The sequence below is a fragment of the Phascolarctos cinereus genome, unplaced genomic scaffold, assembly GCF_003287225.1.
Source record: "Phascolarctos cinereus isolate Bilbo 61053 unplaced genomic scaffold, phaCin_HiC Scaffold_1;HRSCAF=81, whole genome shotgun sequence".
Classification (NCBI taxonomy): domain Eukaryota; kingdom Metazoa; phylum Chordata; class Mammalia; order Diprotodontia; family Phascolarctidae; genus Phascolarctos; species Phascolarctos cinereus.
In genome coordinates, this window is record NW_027555514.1 from 273,008,039 (window position 1) to 273,022,012 (window position 13,974).

Sequence of the window (13,974 nt, forward strand, 5' to 3'; positions counted from 1 at the left end):
CACAGGTACTAAACAACATCGCAGGGATTTGAACCCATGACTTCTGATTCAGAATGCAGCACCCTTTTCCCCTGAACTAATCTGATTTTCAAAGAGGCTTATGAGGGGATGCTGGAGCCATCTCAAACCAACTCAGGGAGCTGATGGTTAAATTACTGGTGTGAGCACTGACATCTCAGAAATCAGAAAATACTAGAAATCGAGGCTTATTGTCATTTTGATGATTGTCTAGACTTAAGAAAGATGGAGACAATGCTAACAATGCTGATTAAACTTTAAATTGTGCAATGCATTCACACTGTTCCCCTAAAGAGCTGGTTGTTAAACATTTACCAGCATACCACTGATCAGGGGTATCATCTTTGAAATAAATACAGATAACTCACAGAAGCAAACTATTCTAAAAAGAAGGGAAGAAAAATGATCTTTTCTTACTTAGAAAAGATCTCTCTCCCCCCTCCATCTACCTCTCCTGCCAACCCCATTTCCTACACCCAAACCCATCTCCATCCTCCTACAGGGTAATTTAGTGTCTCCAAGGAAACAGCACTTAGGAGAATGTCCTCTTCATCTAGACTTAACTGAAACATCCCCTGAGTACAAGAAGTGCTTCAGAAATGTTTGTTGATTTAATTGAAATGTTTCAGTTCTGAAGTGGTTGCCATTTACTATTCGCTTAGAATACAGTCTAACTCTGTGATCTATGAAGCGTCCCTTTTGGAGGCCAGCATTGGACAAATACTCAGCATTCTCATGCATATTTGGGAGAAACCAGGTTATAAAGAATTTGTTGCAAGGAATAATTAATAACAATAAAAACAATAATAACTTTAATACAGTCTTTTAAGATCTACAAAGCACTCTACATATATTATCTCATTTTACCCTCACAACAACCCTGTGAGGTAGGTAAGTACCATTATTATCCCCATTTTATAAAAGAGGAAACAGAGACAGAGGTTAAGTGACTTGCCCAGGGTCACACAGCCAGCAAGTGTTCAAGGATCAAGTCTTCCTGACTCCAAGACCCCTTATCTACCTCTCCGCCATAATACTGCACACTAATAACACTGGACTTTCTACGATCCGTGGCCATGTACCCAGCATTCTTTTAGAGAAAGAGCCTGGCCATATAACCATTTACATTATAGGCAGGGGAAACTGAGCTGAGCTGCTAAAATGGAGTTAAGCTTTTTAAACTTCTTTCAACCAATCAATCAATCACCAAATATTTATTAAGTACCTGCTATGTGCCAGGCACTGTCTTAGGTACTGAAGATACAAATACAAAAACATGAAACAATACCTTCTCAACAGGAGTATATATTCTAACCCAGAGGTTCTCAATCTGGAGTGAACTTCTTTAATGTTAATAAATGTATGCCAATATAATTAATTTCTTTCGTAGTCTTCTGCATTTTATTTCATGTACTTAAAATATTATTCAAGAAAGACTTTCATCAGAGTCCATGACACAAGAACTCCTGAATCCCTCGCCCTAACCCTGTACCCCTCACCAACAAGAGTCACCCAAACTCCCAAACCACTCACGAAGAAAACACACAAAAGACCCCGAAAGGCAAGGGTCTGACATAATGTCTGAGCAACACCTCCCTCTTTCCCTAGCTGGAGTCCCACACCATTAATTTCCTTCTAGCCTGTTGCCTTCCCAGGTCTCATGGCCTAGCATTAAGTTTGCTAACTGTGCACTCATTTTAATAAGCTTTAATTACAGCAAAACTATGGGGAGATGGGAGAATCACAGAAGTTTGTTCCAAAAAGATCCCACCTGTGCCTTCATCTCACCTTCAGTAGCAAACCACGAGACCAAAGTAGTTTTTTGCTGTTTCAGCAGCTCTTGGATAATTCATGTTGATTGTTTCAGGCTGTGTCCCGATAGTCTCACCTTCCTGCTTGTCTCGTTTTGCACATGAATCTAAAACCTTTCTTAATTGGGAACCACAACCCATCTCCAGCCCCAAATTCTCCTCGGTAGCCTGGGACTATTATTTATTCAAGACAGTTTTCTCTCTGCCTTTGTCAGGGAACACCACTATCTTTGTACCGGATAGGCATGGACTCTCATCTGTCACTGATCACACTCTTGGTCTGCCCCTGGTAACAAAGCGGCTGAATGAGGGATAAGGGAGGGTGAGGGAGTTAACTCCCTTCTCCGTCCTCCCTTCTTGAGTCTTCCCAGAGGCAGAGCTTCGATTTCTTTGAAGTACTGCGAATTCCCAGGGTGCAGAATATGTCCACAATGAAAGAGAAATATCAAAATAAATCTCAAATCCAACAACTTGAGGGGTGAGCTCTAGCTTCTAATCTGGCAGCATGAGCATGGAACTTGGCTAAATTATGATTATGACAATACCTGACATTCACACAGTGCATTAAAGTTTGCAAAGTACTTTATGTATATGGGGGTGTCCTAAACATCTTAATATGGTGTTAAGCTCTTAAAAATCTTGGGGACACTCTATTATCTTAATCGAACCCCACAACAATTCTATGAGGTCAGACCAACAAGGATTTAGAGAGAGGAAAAAGTCTCTTTACTAATGCAGCACCTTCTCTGCTATTCATAATGTAGCCTAAGAGAGCTGCCTATGAGTAACTAAGTAACTAGGGTCACAAAACCAGTATATATCAGAGATGGTTCTTGAAATCAGACCACAGTTTTGAGGTCAGCTCTTTACCTAATCTACTATACCTTCTCTTACTACAAGGCTTATTGTCCCCATTTTACAGGTAAGAAAACAGGGGCTCAGAACGCTTAATCAATTTGACCATGGTCACACAGCTAACAAGTACCAGAAATGGAATTCTAACCGAAGTCTTCTGCTCTTTCCACTATAATAGGTCACTTCCTCTTTGTAACCTCTCTGAAGGCAAGGATGAAGAGCTAGGCATTTCTGTTTCCCATGACACCTTGTACATCTTAGGCACCTAGCAGGGAACTGTTGAATGAATGATCAAGAAACACAGTCGTTTCAATACTGTCAAAACTCTACCAAGCACAACGCTCTAGAACTAGTACAAAAAGGGCCTTATCTATCCTGGAAAAATTTAGCTCCAAGGCCTTTGTAAACTGAAAGGCTGAATAAATAGACTTTCAATATGAAGCTCATCTTTCAGCCAACAGAAACCTCAAGGATCTACTTTTCCCTCCTCTAGGTGTCCATAATTCCCATTATCATTAACAGGAGATACAAATCAGAAGAGAGTTAGACCAGTTAATTCTGAATTCCTATTCTATCAAAACAAGGAAATTTATTCACCAGATAAAACCACATAAATAGCAAAATACAATATTCATACTTGCTTAAAAAGCGACGTTTATACTCTCATTGGTATGAATGCCTCAATGTCCGCCCACCTCGAGTGGTTTATTTGGTTACTTGGCCTGGGCCACCCCTTGTGTAAAAGGGATCCTGAAGTTCCCCGCTGTGGGCCTGTCAGACCAGGCTGGAAGTTCATGCTGCAAGGGAGTCCTCCTGGGATAGAATGTGTGACTGAGATCGTAGCTCAGGAGGCAGCTCAGAGACGCCATGTAGATATCAGCAAATCGAGACAAGCGCCTTAGGAAGTATGTGGGGTTCTGGTCTGTTCGAAACAGGCTTCCAAACTGGGAGTTGAAGAAATTTTTGGTCATTTCTCTGTAAAAGTAAAGCGGGTGGGGGAAAGTAGAATATTAAAACCAGGACTGTATGACCAATAAAAGAAAATGTTTTTTTTAAAATGAAACTATCAAAAGCATCTAATTTTATTTATCAGACAGATTTTAAAAGAATAAATTCAAAACTGAACATTAATTTTTCACAAAAAATCCTCTTATCCAATAATTTTTCAGAAGTAATTCCTATCAATTTCCTATCTTTTAGGCAGCTATGTGGCACAGTGGATAGAGCACCAGACCTGGAGTCAGGAGGTCCTGAATTCAAATCCAGCTTCAGACACTTATGACCTCTGTTTGCGTCAATCTCAACTGTAAAATGAAAGTAATCATAGCACTTACCCTCAAAAGTTGTTTTAAGGATGAAATGAGTTAATCGTTGTAAAGTGTTTACCACAGTGCCTGGCACATAGTAAGCATTATAGAAATGTTAGTTATTATTATTATTATTAATCATTATCAGTACACACATTATCTAAAACCCACCTAAAAGACACTTGGCAAGACAGTTGCTATTCAGTTGTTTTTTTCAGTCATGTCTGACTCTTCATGACTCCATTTGAGGTTTTCTTGGCAGAGATACTGAGATGGCTTTCCATTTCCTTCCTCAGCCCATTTTACAGATGAGGAAACTGAAGCAAACAGGGTGAAGTGACTTGCCCAGGTTCACACAGCTGGTAAGTGTCTGAGGCCAGATTTGAACTCAGGAAGATAAGTCTTCCTGACTCCAGGCCTGGTGTTCTGTGCACTATGGCGCCACCTAGTTGCCCATCTGACAAGACATTAATGCACTATAGGTGGACTCATGGGTCCAGCCACACTGAAAAGCAATTTAAAAACATGCCTTTGGGCAGCTAGATGGCATAGTAGATAGAGCACCAGCCCTCAGGAGGACCTGAGTTCAAATCTGGCCTCAGACACATAATATTTCCTAGCTGTGCGACTCTGGGCAAGTCACTTAACCCCAATAGCCTCACCAAAAAAAAAAAAAAAGCCCATGCGTCAAAAGTCACTACCCTTTGACCCAGCAATGACACTACTAAGCTTATGAGTTAAGGAAGGTAAAGTAATTGCAAACCTTAAAGTACCATACAAGTGCTAGCTGTTATTATTATTATTGTTGTTGTAACTGAGATTAAAAATTGGTAAAAAAGAATCATACGTAGAAAATTATCTGCAACAACTCTTTTTGTAGTGACAAATAAACAGAAACTAAGAGAATATCCATCAGCCAGATCAAAACATACAATCAGAAAAAGACAACAAAGTCAAGGCTCCTACATCCAAAGCCCCCAAGAAAAATATGAATTGGTCTCAAGCCATGGAAGAGCTCAAAAAGGATTTTGAAAATCAAGTAAGAGCAGTAGAAGAAAATTGGGAAGAGAAATGAGAGTGATACAAGAAAATCATGAAAAGTGAGTCAATAGCTTGGTAAAAGAGACAAAAAAATACTGAAGAAAATAACACCTTAAAAAAAAACATACTAGGCCAAATGGTAAAAGAGGTACAAAAAGCTAATGAGGAGAAGAATGCCTCAAAAAGCAGACTGGCCAAATGGAAAAAAAGGAACAAAAATTCACTGAAGAGAACTCCCTGGAAAGTAGAATTGACAAAGTGGAAAAGGAGGTACAAAAGCTCACTGAAGAAGATAATTCCTTATAAATTAGAATTGAGCAAATGGAAGCTAATGACTTTATGAGAAATCAAGAAACAATAAAACAAAACCAAAAGAATGAAAGAATAGAAGACATATGAAATACTCACTGGAAAAACAACTGACATGGAAACTAGATCCATGAGACATAATTTGAAAATTACTGGACTACCTGAAGGTCATGATAAAAAAAAAAGAGCCTAGACATCATCTTTCAAGAAATTATCAAGTAAAACTGTCCTGATAGTACAGAACCAGAGGATAAAATGGAAACTACAGAAATCCACTGATCACCTCCTGAAAGATCTCAAAAGGAAAACTCCCAGGAATATTACAGCCAAATTCCAGATCTCCCAGGGCCAGGAGAGACTATATTATAAGCAGCCAGAAAGAAACAATTCAAGCATTGTGAAGCCACAGTCAGGATAATTCAAGATTTAGCAGCTTCTACATTAAAGGATCAAAGGGCTTAGAATACGATATTCTAGAAGGAAAAGGAGCTAGGATGACAACTAAGAATCACCTGCCCAGCAAAACTGAGTATAGTCTTTCAAGGGAAAAAATGGATATTCAATGAAATACAGGACGTTCAAACATTCTTGATGAAAAGACCAGAACTGAATAGAAAATTTGACTTTCAAATACAAGTCTCAAGAGAAGCATAAAAAGATAAACAGGAAAGGGAAATTATAAGGGACTTAATAAGATTAAACTGTTTATATTCCTACATGGGAAGATGATACTTGTAACTCATAAGACCTTTCTTATTGTTAGGACAGAATAGAAGGAGTATATAGACAGAGGGCACAGGTCTGAGTTCAGTATGAAGGGATGATATCTAAGAAATAAAATTAAGGAAATAAAAAAAGGAAAGTACTGAGAGAAAGAGAAAGGGAGAGGTAGAATGAGGTAAATTATCTCACATGAAAGAGGCAAGAAAAAGTTTTTACAGTGGAGGGGAAGAGGGAGGAGGTGAGGGGGAGTGAGTGAACCTTACTCTCATCAAAACTGGCTCAAAGAGGGAATAACATACACACTCAACTGAGTATAGAAATCTATCTTACCCTACAGGAAAGTAGGAGGGGAAGGGGATTTCAGAAGGGAGAGGAGAATAGAAGGGAGGGCAGATTGGGGGAGAGGTAGTCAGAAGCAAAACACTTTTGAGGAGGGATAAGGTAAAAGGAGAGCAAGAATAGAATAAATGGGGGGAACAGGATGAAGGGAAATACAAGTAATAATAAGTGTGAAAAAAATTTTGAAGCAAGTTTCTCTGATAAAGGCCTCATTTCTCAAACATATGGAGAGAAATGAGTCAAATTTATAAAAATAAGAGCCATTCCCCAATCAATAAATGATCAAATGATATGATCAGTTTTCAGATGAAGTAATCAAAGCTATCTATAGCCATATGAAAAAATGCTCTAACTCACTACTGATTAGAGAAATGCAAATTAAAACGATTCTGAGGCACTACCTCATACCAATTAGCTTGGCTAACGGGACAAAAAAGGAAAATGACAAACGGTGGAGGGGATGTGAGAAAAATGAAACATTAATGCACTGCAGGTGGAGTTGTGAACTGATTCAACCATTCTGTAGAGCAATTTGGAATTACGCCCAAAGGGTTCTAAAACCATGCATATCCTTTGACATAGCAGTACCACTACTAGGTCTGTATCCCAAAAAAGATAAAAAACATAAAAGAAAAGGACTTATAAGGACAAAAATATTTATAGCCGCTCTTTTCTGGGGACAAAGAATCGAAATTGAGGAGATGCCCATCAACTGGAGAATGGCTGAACAAACTACAGTATGTGATTTTGATGGAATACTGTTGTGCTATAAGAAATGATGAGCAGGTTAGTTTCAGAAAAAGGCCAGGACTTACATGAGCTAATACAAAGTGAAAATGTACTGTGTACAAAGTAACAGCAATATTGTAAGATGATCAGCTGTGAATGACTTAGCTATTCTCAACAATACAATGATACATGATAACTCTGAAGGACTTACGATGAAAAATGCTACCCAAACAAAGAACTGACGATGTCTGAATACAGACTAATGCATACTTTTTTTTTCACTTTATTTTTCTTGAGGTTTTTTTGTCTACGTTTTCTTTCACATGACTATTATGGAAATGTTTTGCATGACTACACACGTATATCCTATATCAAAATGCTTGCCTTCTCAATGGGGGGTGGGGAGAGGATGGGAGAGAATCTGGAAGTCAAAGTTTTAAGAAAGAATGTTAAAAATTGTTTTTGTGTGTAACTGGGGAAAAAAATTAAAAATAAAATTTAAAAAAAAAATGAAATGGGTTTTCCCAAACATTACTAATTCACATCAGTTGGGAAGGGCAACTAGTATGAAATTCAGAGCCACTTAAAAGAAAGGATCTTAATTAGAAATAATACAATTTTGAGAGCAGTAAGGAACTTTTATGATCAGATAGTCCAGTGACCCCCTTTTACAGATGAATAAATGTGAGGGCCCAAAGACGTTAAGGGATTTGCACAAGATCATACAGTAGGTTTGCTCAAGAGCTAGCTATAAAACCTCGGTACCTAGCCTCCTTGCCTGGGGCTCTTTCCACTACAGGCTCCTTCAAAGACACATAAGCACCACAAATAACAGGTGCCCAGCTCCTCTTCAGTCAGAGGTCCTGCTAGACCTGCTTCTTGGCACCTCCTCCCTCCCCTCCCCCCAGCTATTCCCCCATATTCCTCTCCAAGCTGCTGGGTACCACAACAGGAAACGGCTCCCCCAAAGGTCAAAGCCTCAGTCAGTCATAACCTATGAAAGCACAGACGTGAACGACAGGAAGGACAAAGAAGATGGGCAGAAAAGTGAAGTGTGTCTGTAGTACCTCAACTCTCCCAAACGCACAAAAGTTACAGAAACCAAAAGGAACCCTAGGGGGCACCGAGTCCAATGCCACCACTTTACAGATGAAAAATCTGAGACCAAGAGAAGTTCAGTAATTCCTCTATAGCATGTAACCACTACATCATTCTGCTTCCCACTGAAACCATCTAACTAGAGGAGAGAAGCTGGTTTCACTGATACAGGGAACTCCCAGAGGAGGTACCTCCTGCCAATGCAGGTGGGCATCTTCTCTACAGCACAGCTCAGAGTCTCAGAAAGTTGCCTTCAGCACTAACGGTTAATTTTTTTTCAAGCAGTTTATGTAGTATTAGAAGTAATTGTTATTTAAATAGTTGGCAGAATTCACCTGCAAATCCATTTGATCCTGGGGCTTTTTTCTTTCTTAGGGAGCTCACTTATGGCTAGCTCAATTTCTTTTCCTAAGAAAGGGTTAAGTATCACTATGATGTTAGATGAACTGCCCAAAGTCATTCAGCCAGCACCTAAGAGAAGGTGAGACATTAACCCAGATATTCCTAGCTTTGGGTTTGGGGCTGTATCTGCCACACCACATGACCTCACACTGAAAAATTAGGGGATGGGGATAGGAAAAGGACTTGAGATTTCACTGGCATAAGAAACTCCCAGATGAACAAACTCCCTCTACCAATGCAGGCTGGCAGCTCCTCTACAGCTTGGAATCTTAGAGAAACCAATTAGATTGCTATCAACGCATGATCCACAGGAAAGTTTATCATTTACTGGCTTCACAAACCCTACTGGTCTTCCCATCTGCCAAAACCTTTTCCAAGCAAAGAACTGGAAAGAAAATGGGTACCTGCTGACTGAGGAACAGTTGGATAAACTATGGTATAGAAATGTGACAGAACATTCTGCAATGTAATTGTGTCGTAAGAAACGACAAGTATAAAGAATCCCCAAGAAACTTGGGAAAACTTTGATGAACCGGTACAAAATGAAATGATCAGAATAAGGTCAGTCACATAATAGCCACAAAGACATAAAGAAAACACTTCAGAGGAAAGGAAAGACATCAGGAGACAAAAGAAAAAGACAAAAGGAAAGACACAAACTGAAAGACTTCAGATGAATGAAAAGGAAGTGTGCCTCCCTCTTTTCATCAGAGAGGTAGGGGACTACAGGTGTGAAATGAGGTATACACTGCAGCCATGTCCAGTGCATTGACTCATTTTATTTACCTTCTTTGTTATGAGGGAGTGATCTTTGTGGGCTGGAATGAAGTCCTAGAAAAGTAGCAGTGATGAAAAAAAAAGTTAACTGAAATTAAAAAATCAATTGAAAAAATTGAAAAAAAAATTCAATATTTTTTTTTCATCTCTGCTTACAACATACTCCCTCTTCAGGCAGTAAGGAGGGACATTTCCACTGATCAGAGGAAAAGGCAAGTGGAAGGAGGGGACAGATAGTTCCAGAGAGAGGCACTGCATTTAAACATTTACTAGACGCAAGCCTTACCTCATCTCCTTCCTTTCCTTTTTCCATTCTTGCAAAATCATCTGTGATGTATCATCTCTGTGAATCTGAAGAATAAGAACGTAGCTGTTAGAGCTGTGACTGGTGTTTTTGGTGCATACGTGTGTGTGTGTGCATGTTCAGTAATCAAAGTAAAAACAAATCGGACACAAACCAAAAATCTGCCTTCCCCCAGGGTGCTTTCTTTCCACTGAATCTCCTAATTCATCATTACATTATTATGATTCATACTTCTTCCACTGGGGTCTTTCACAGATACCAGATCATGGCATGGAAGCACTCTGGGTTCTCAAAGACACAAGGTCTGGCCTTTAGTCCCCCCAGGATGGAAACATTTCTACTACAAGCGATGGGACTGTAGCCATACAAGGACCAGCCTGCCTAAGGGCACAGGATTTCATCACCAGAAGGGCGACCACCAAGTGATATGTTTTATTTTGGCTGTAGCAATTGATGAAACCATCTCCTAAAATGAAAAAAAAAAATCTGAGTAGCATTGGCAGGAAGCCCCCACCAATGGAACAGGAGATACCTTATCCAAGGATAAGGAATAGGCTAAGGGGAAAGGATGAGGCATGGGGGTAGAAATGAGACTAGCGGCTTGATTCATATAAGAAATTCCTGGCTAAGGAAATTTCCTCTAACAATGCAAATCAGCACCTTCTCTGAAGCTAACAATCTTAGGGTTGCCTGGGAGACCAAGAGGTTGTTGAGAGTTACACAGATAGTAGAGGTCAGAGGTTCCATTACCTGCTCTGTTACTATGGCCCTGGGCAAGTCACTGAGCCCTCTGGGCTCCTCCTCTATAAAATGAAGGATGAGATGAGGTGACCTTTAAGGAGTCCCCCTCCAGCTTAAATCTATGATCCTATGGGTCTTTTGAGGAATTCAAGTAACTCATGTTTATAGTATTTCATCACTATCAACTCCCTATCTCATTCCCCACAACAGCAAATTGCTTAACTTCTCTTCTCTTCCACCCCAGTGCCATGCTTACAACAGGGGACTTAGCTTCCTGCTTCCATGGGAAAATGAAAGGCAGGCAAAGTGGGCCCGCCAGCCCACTTGCAGCATCATCACCCACTCTCCTCTCCTCTCTTGCGGCCACAAAAAGTAAATCCATCTCTCAATAGCAGATGGATCACACACTGAATCCATGGGCACTCTTGAGGGCGACCCAAACCAAATTAAAATGTAATTGGGAGAGATCTGTGATCATGATTACACAGGATATTACAATTATAGTAACACTGTAATTATAAAATACTTAAATCTATAATAATCTATAATACATTACAAAATAAAATACAGATAGTAATACATTTTAATACTAGGTCAATATGCAGCCCAGAGGGCTCTTTTTTCTATAAATCAGTGGCCCCCATTTCTATATGAATTTGATGCCACTGCTGTAGAACATTATTCCCATCTCCTCCCTCATCAGGTCATAGAATCTTAGGATTTAGAGCTGCAAGAGACTTTACAGATTATCCAGTCCAACCTCCTTGTTTGGCAAATGGGGAAACTGAGGCCCAGAGAGGTCACAGGACTTTAGGATTTTGAAGTGGAAAGGATGTTACAGATTGTCCAGTCCAACCCCCTCATTTAAAAAATGGGTAAACTGTGGCCCAGAGAGGCTATTAACACAGGCTCTAAGTAGCATAGCCAAGAGTCCAACCCAAGCTGAATGATTTACCCAAGCTAACTCTGATAGAGCCTGGACTCAAATGCAGGTCCCTGACTGCAAATCTAGTCTTCTTTCCCCTGTACCCAAACACCTCTGGAATCTACTAAGATCAGAGTCCTGGCCTCAAATAAACCTTCTTCTGATTTCCCATTCTTAGCTCAGGCCATCTCTGTTTAAATATGCACCATTCAAACACAAAGGCACCCAAAGGAAAAGCAGATGTGAACCCACACTCAGCTGATCACAGCTGACGTCCACCACATCAAAAGAGAATGCCAGCCCCAAAGCTACCCCAGCAACCTAGCCAGCCTCACTTCAGAGTCCCAAAGGCAGAAATGCAGTAGTCACAGGGGATAGTCAGCAACAGGTGGCTTCTCCCCTCCCCTCCCCTTCTTCGTCCTCCCTCTCCCTCCCTCTCTCTCTCTCTCCCTCCCCTTCTTCCATCCCCTCTCTCCTGTTTGGGTAGAGAGTAGGAGGGAGGGCACACGTTATTTTAGAAACCTAAGTCAAACACCAAACAGCTGAGTAGCCCTCTCTGGAATGCCAGCTAGAAACCTTCTTCTACTATATTAACCAAGGTCATCCACCCCACTTCTGACCATCATCTGTTCAAGACCAGATGCCCAAACAGCACCTCCCAAATTGGGCCTTTCCTGATCTCTAGCCAGCCCCTCCCCCACTCGCCACCCCCATACATACACTCTCCTCCCCACTCCCGCCCCCAACCAGAAACTGCATGGACATATAGTCTGGATTTACTTGTCTGTGTATATTTTCCCCAATAGAATGTAAGCTTCTAGAGGCCAGGTCCTCTTTATTTTTGTATTAGTATCTTCAGTAAGTGTTTAATAAATGCTCACTGACTGACTGAACTCCAACTATTCAGGCCCTCATATAAAGTAATGAAATTGATCTTTTCTAAACAAAATATACCAGGATTTAGAACAACCAAAACTAAGCTGGTCTTCAAAGACTTAGTACAAAGAGGCTGGCATTCACCTTTCAGAGTCAGCTTACGAAACATGTAAGAAAATCAAGTTCATTATTCAATAGCCCTGGCCTCATTTTGTTGCTTTTTTTTAAACTACCTTTCTCCTTACCCCCCCAAAAAATGTATTACCCAGCTTGACCATAGATCTTATTCATGAGAGCTGGCTTCAACTGAGGCCGTTCTTGCTAAAAATTCAAATGTACATTGTGCTGGGCCAGGACGCTGGTGGAATTGGGGAAGCTTGAGGTAACCCCACCAGTTGGGACCATTAGGACCATTTGTCCCAGTTTGTCCTTAGGTCAAGGGTTCTTAACCTAGGGCCCACTGACCAGTTCAGAGATAGACTTCCAGGGGTCTGTGAACTCAAATGGAGAAAAAAAAAATTACACCCACTATCTTCCAATCCACTTTCTTTTAGTCACCTTTGTAATCTTAGATGTTTTATTTTATGCATTTAGAAATCTCATGCTGAGGAGTTCCATAAGCTTTATCAGATGGCCAAAGAGCTGATGGCAGAGAGAAGTTAAGAATCTTATCCTGGGCACACTGGGAATCTACCAGCTGTAGGTGATTCACCGCACCAGCCATGGCCCATACATCTTCAAAGCCCTGCTGCCCATGAATTTACCCAAAAGACCTGAGGCCTGGGCTCTAGAGGCAATTCCAAGAGGAGGTCCAGCCTCACAGAACTACAGAAGGTCTGAATTGGCAGGATGCATGGAGGCTGTGTAGACCAAACCAAGATGGGACAAAAGTCCCCTCTGTCCTATTCCCGACAAGTCTCTGCTTAAGGCCCTCCAGTAATGAAGAAGTCACTATCTCCCGAGGGAGACTCTTCTGCTGAGGCTGAAAAAATAGCGTCACACAACTAGTAAGTACCTGGAGCAAAATTCCAACTCAGGAGTGACTTATTCTGAGGTCCAGCTCTATAACACCTAGCTCCCTAGGCAAGTCAAGGACTCAAGAGGTCTACTTTTCTACAAAGAGAGGCTTCTACAAAGCATCTGGGATTCTCACAAAGCAGTGCATATACATACACACACACACACACACACACACACACACACACACACACACCCTGTTTATACTCTCACTACATGGGCTAAACACATGTTATAAAAATATCAAGGGCAGCTAGGAAATCCATGAAGGAAAGAATGACAAAACAGGGAGAAGACAAGTGTCCATGCCAGAGAAGAAAACAAAACCAGTTTTGCCAAAAGGCAAAGCCAAAGCCACTGAGGATATCTGCTTTCCCCTGAGAAGAGAGGATGCATGGCAGCCCTCCTCTCCAGGCCTCAGGAGCCTCTGCTCACTACTCAGGTCTTACTCCCCATGGCCAGCCAGGTGCTTGCCCTCCTTTCCAAAAGTGAGGTTAGGAGTTAAAAACCCTAGGAAGGCTGCCCTGGGTCAGCCAAGGGAGAGCAGCTGCTCTGTGCCTCTCATCCTGGGGGAATCAGGATCATACTAAGATTGTACCGGTCTATCCAGACTGAAAGAAAAGGGAAAAGGGGGCGGGGGAGACTCGAGCTCCCCAGAGAAGAAAACAGCACAATGATGTGCTGGCCTCTGTCATGAGGACT

At 41.1% G+C, this 13,974-nt stretch overlaps 1 protein-coding gene across 2 annotated transcripts in view; it reads right to left on the reverse strand.

The window, feature by feature from the left end:
• Positions 1 to 803: 803 nt before the first annotated feature.
• NT5DC3 (5'-nucleotidase domain containing 3) overlaps positions 804 to 13,974 on the reverse strand; it is a 78,060-nt gene continuing 64,889 nt past the window's right edge. For both annotated transcript variants that reach the window (XM_020982369.2, XM_078146875.1), the window contains exons 13-14: positions 9,696 to 9,760; positions 804 to 3,659 (exon numbers count right to left, since the gene is read on the reverse strand). In XM_020982369.2, the coding sequence (XP_020838028.1) occupies positions 3,398 to 3,659; positions 9,696 to 9,760 (327 nt within the window). In that variant the 3' untranslated portion in view covers positions 804 to 3,397. The remainder of the gene's footprint in view (positions 3,660 to 9,695; positions 9,761 to 13,974) is intronic.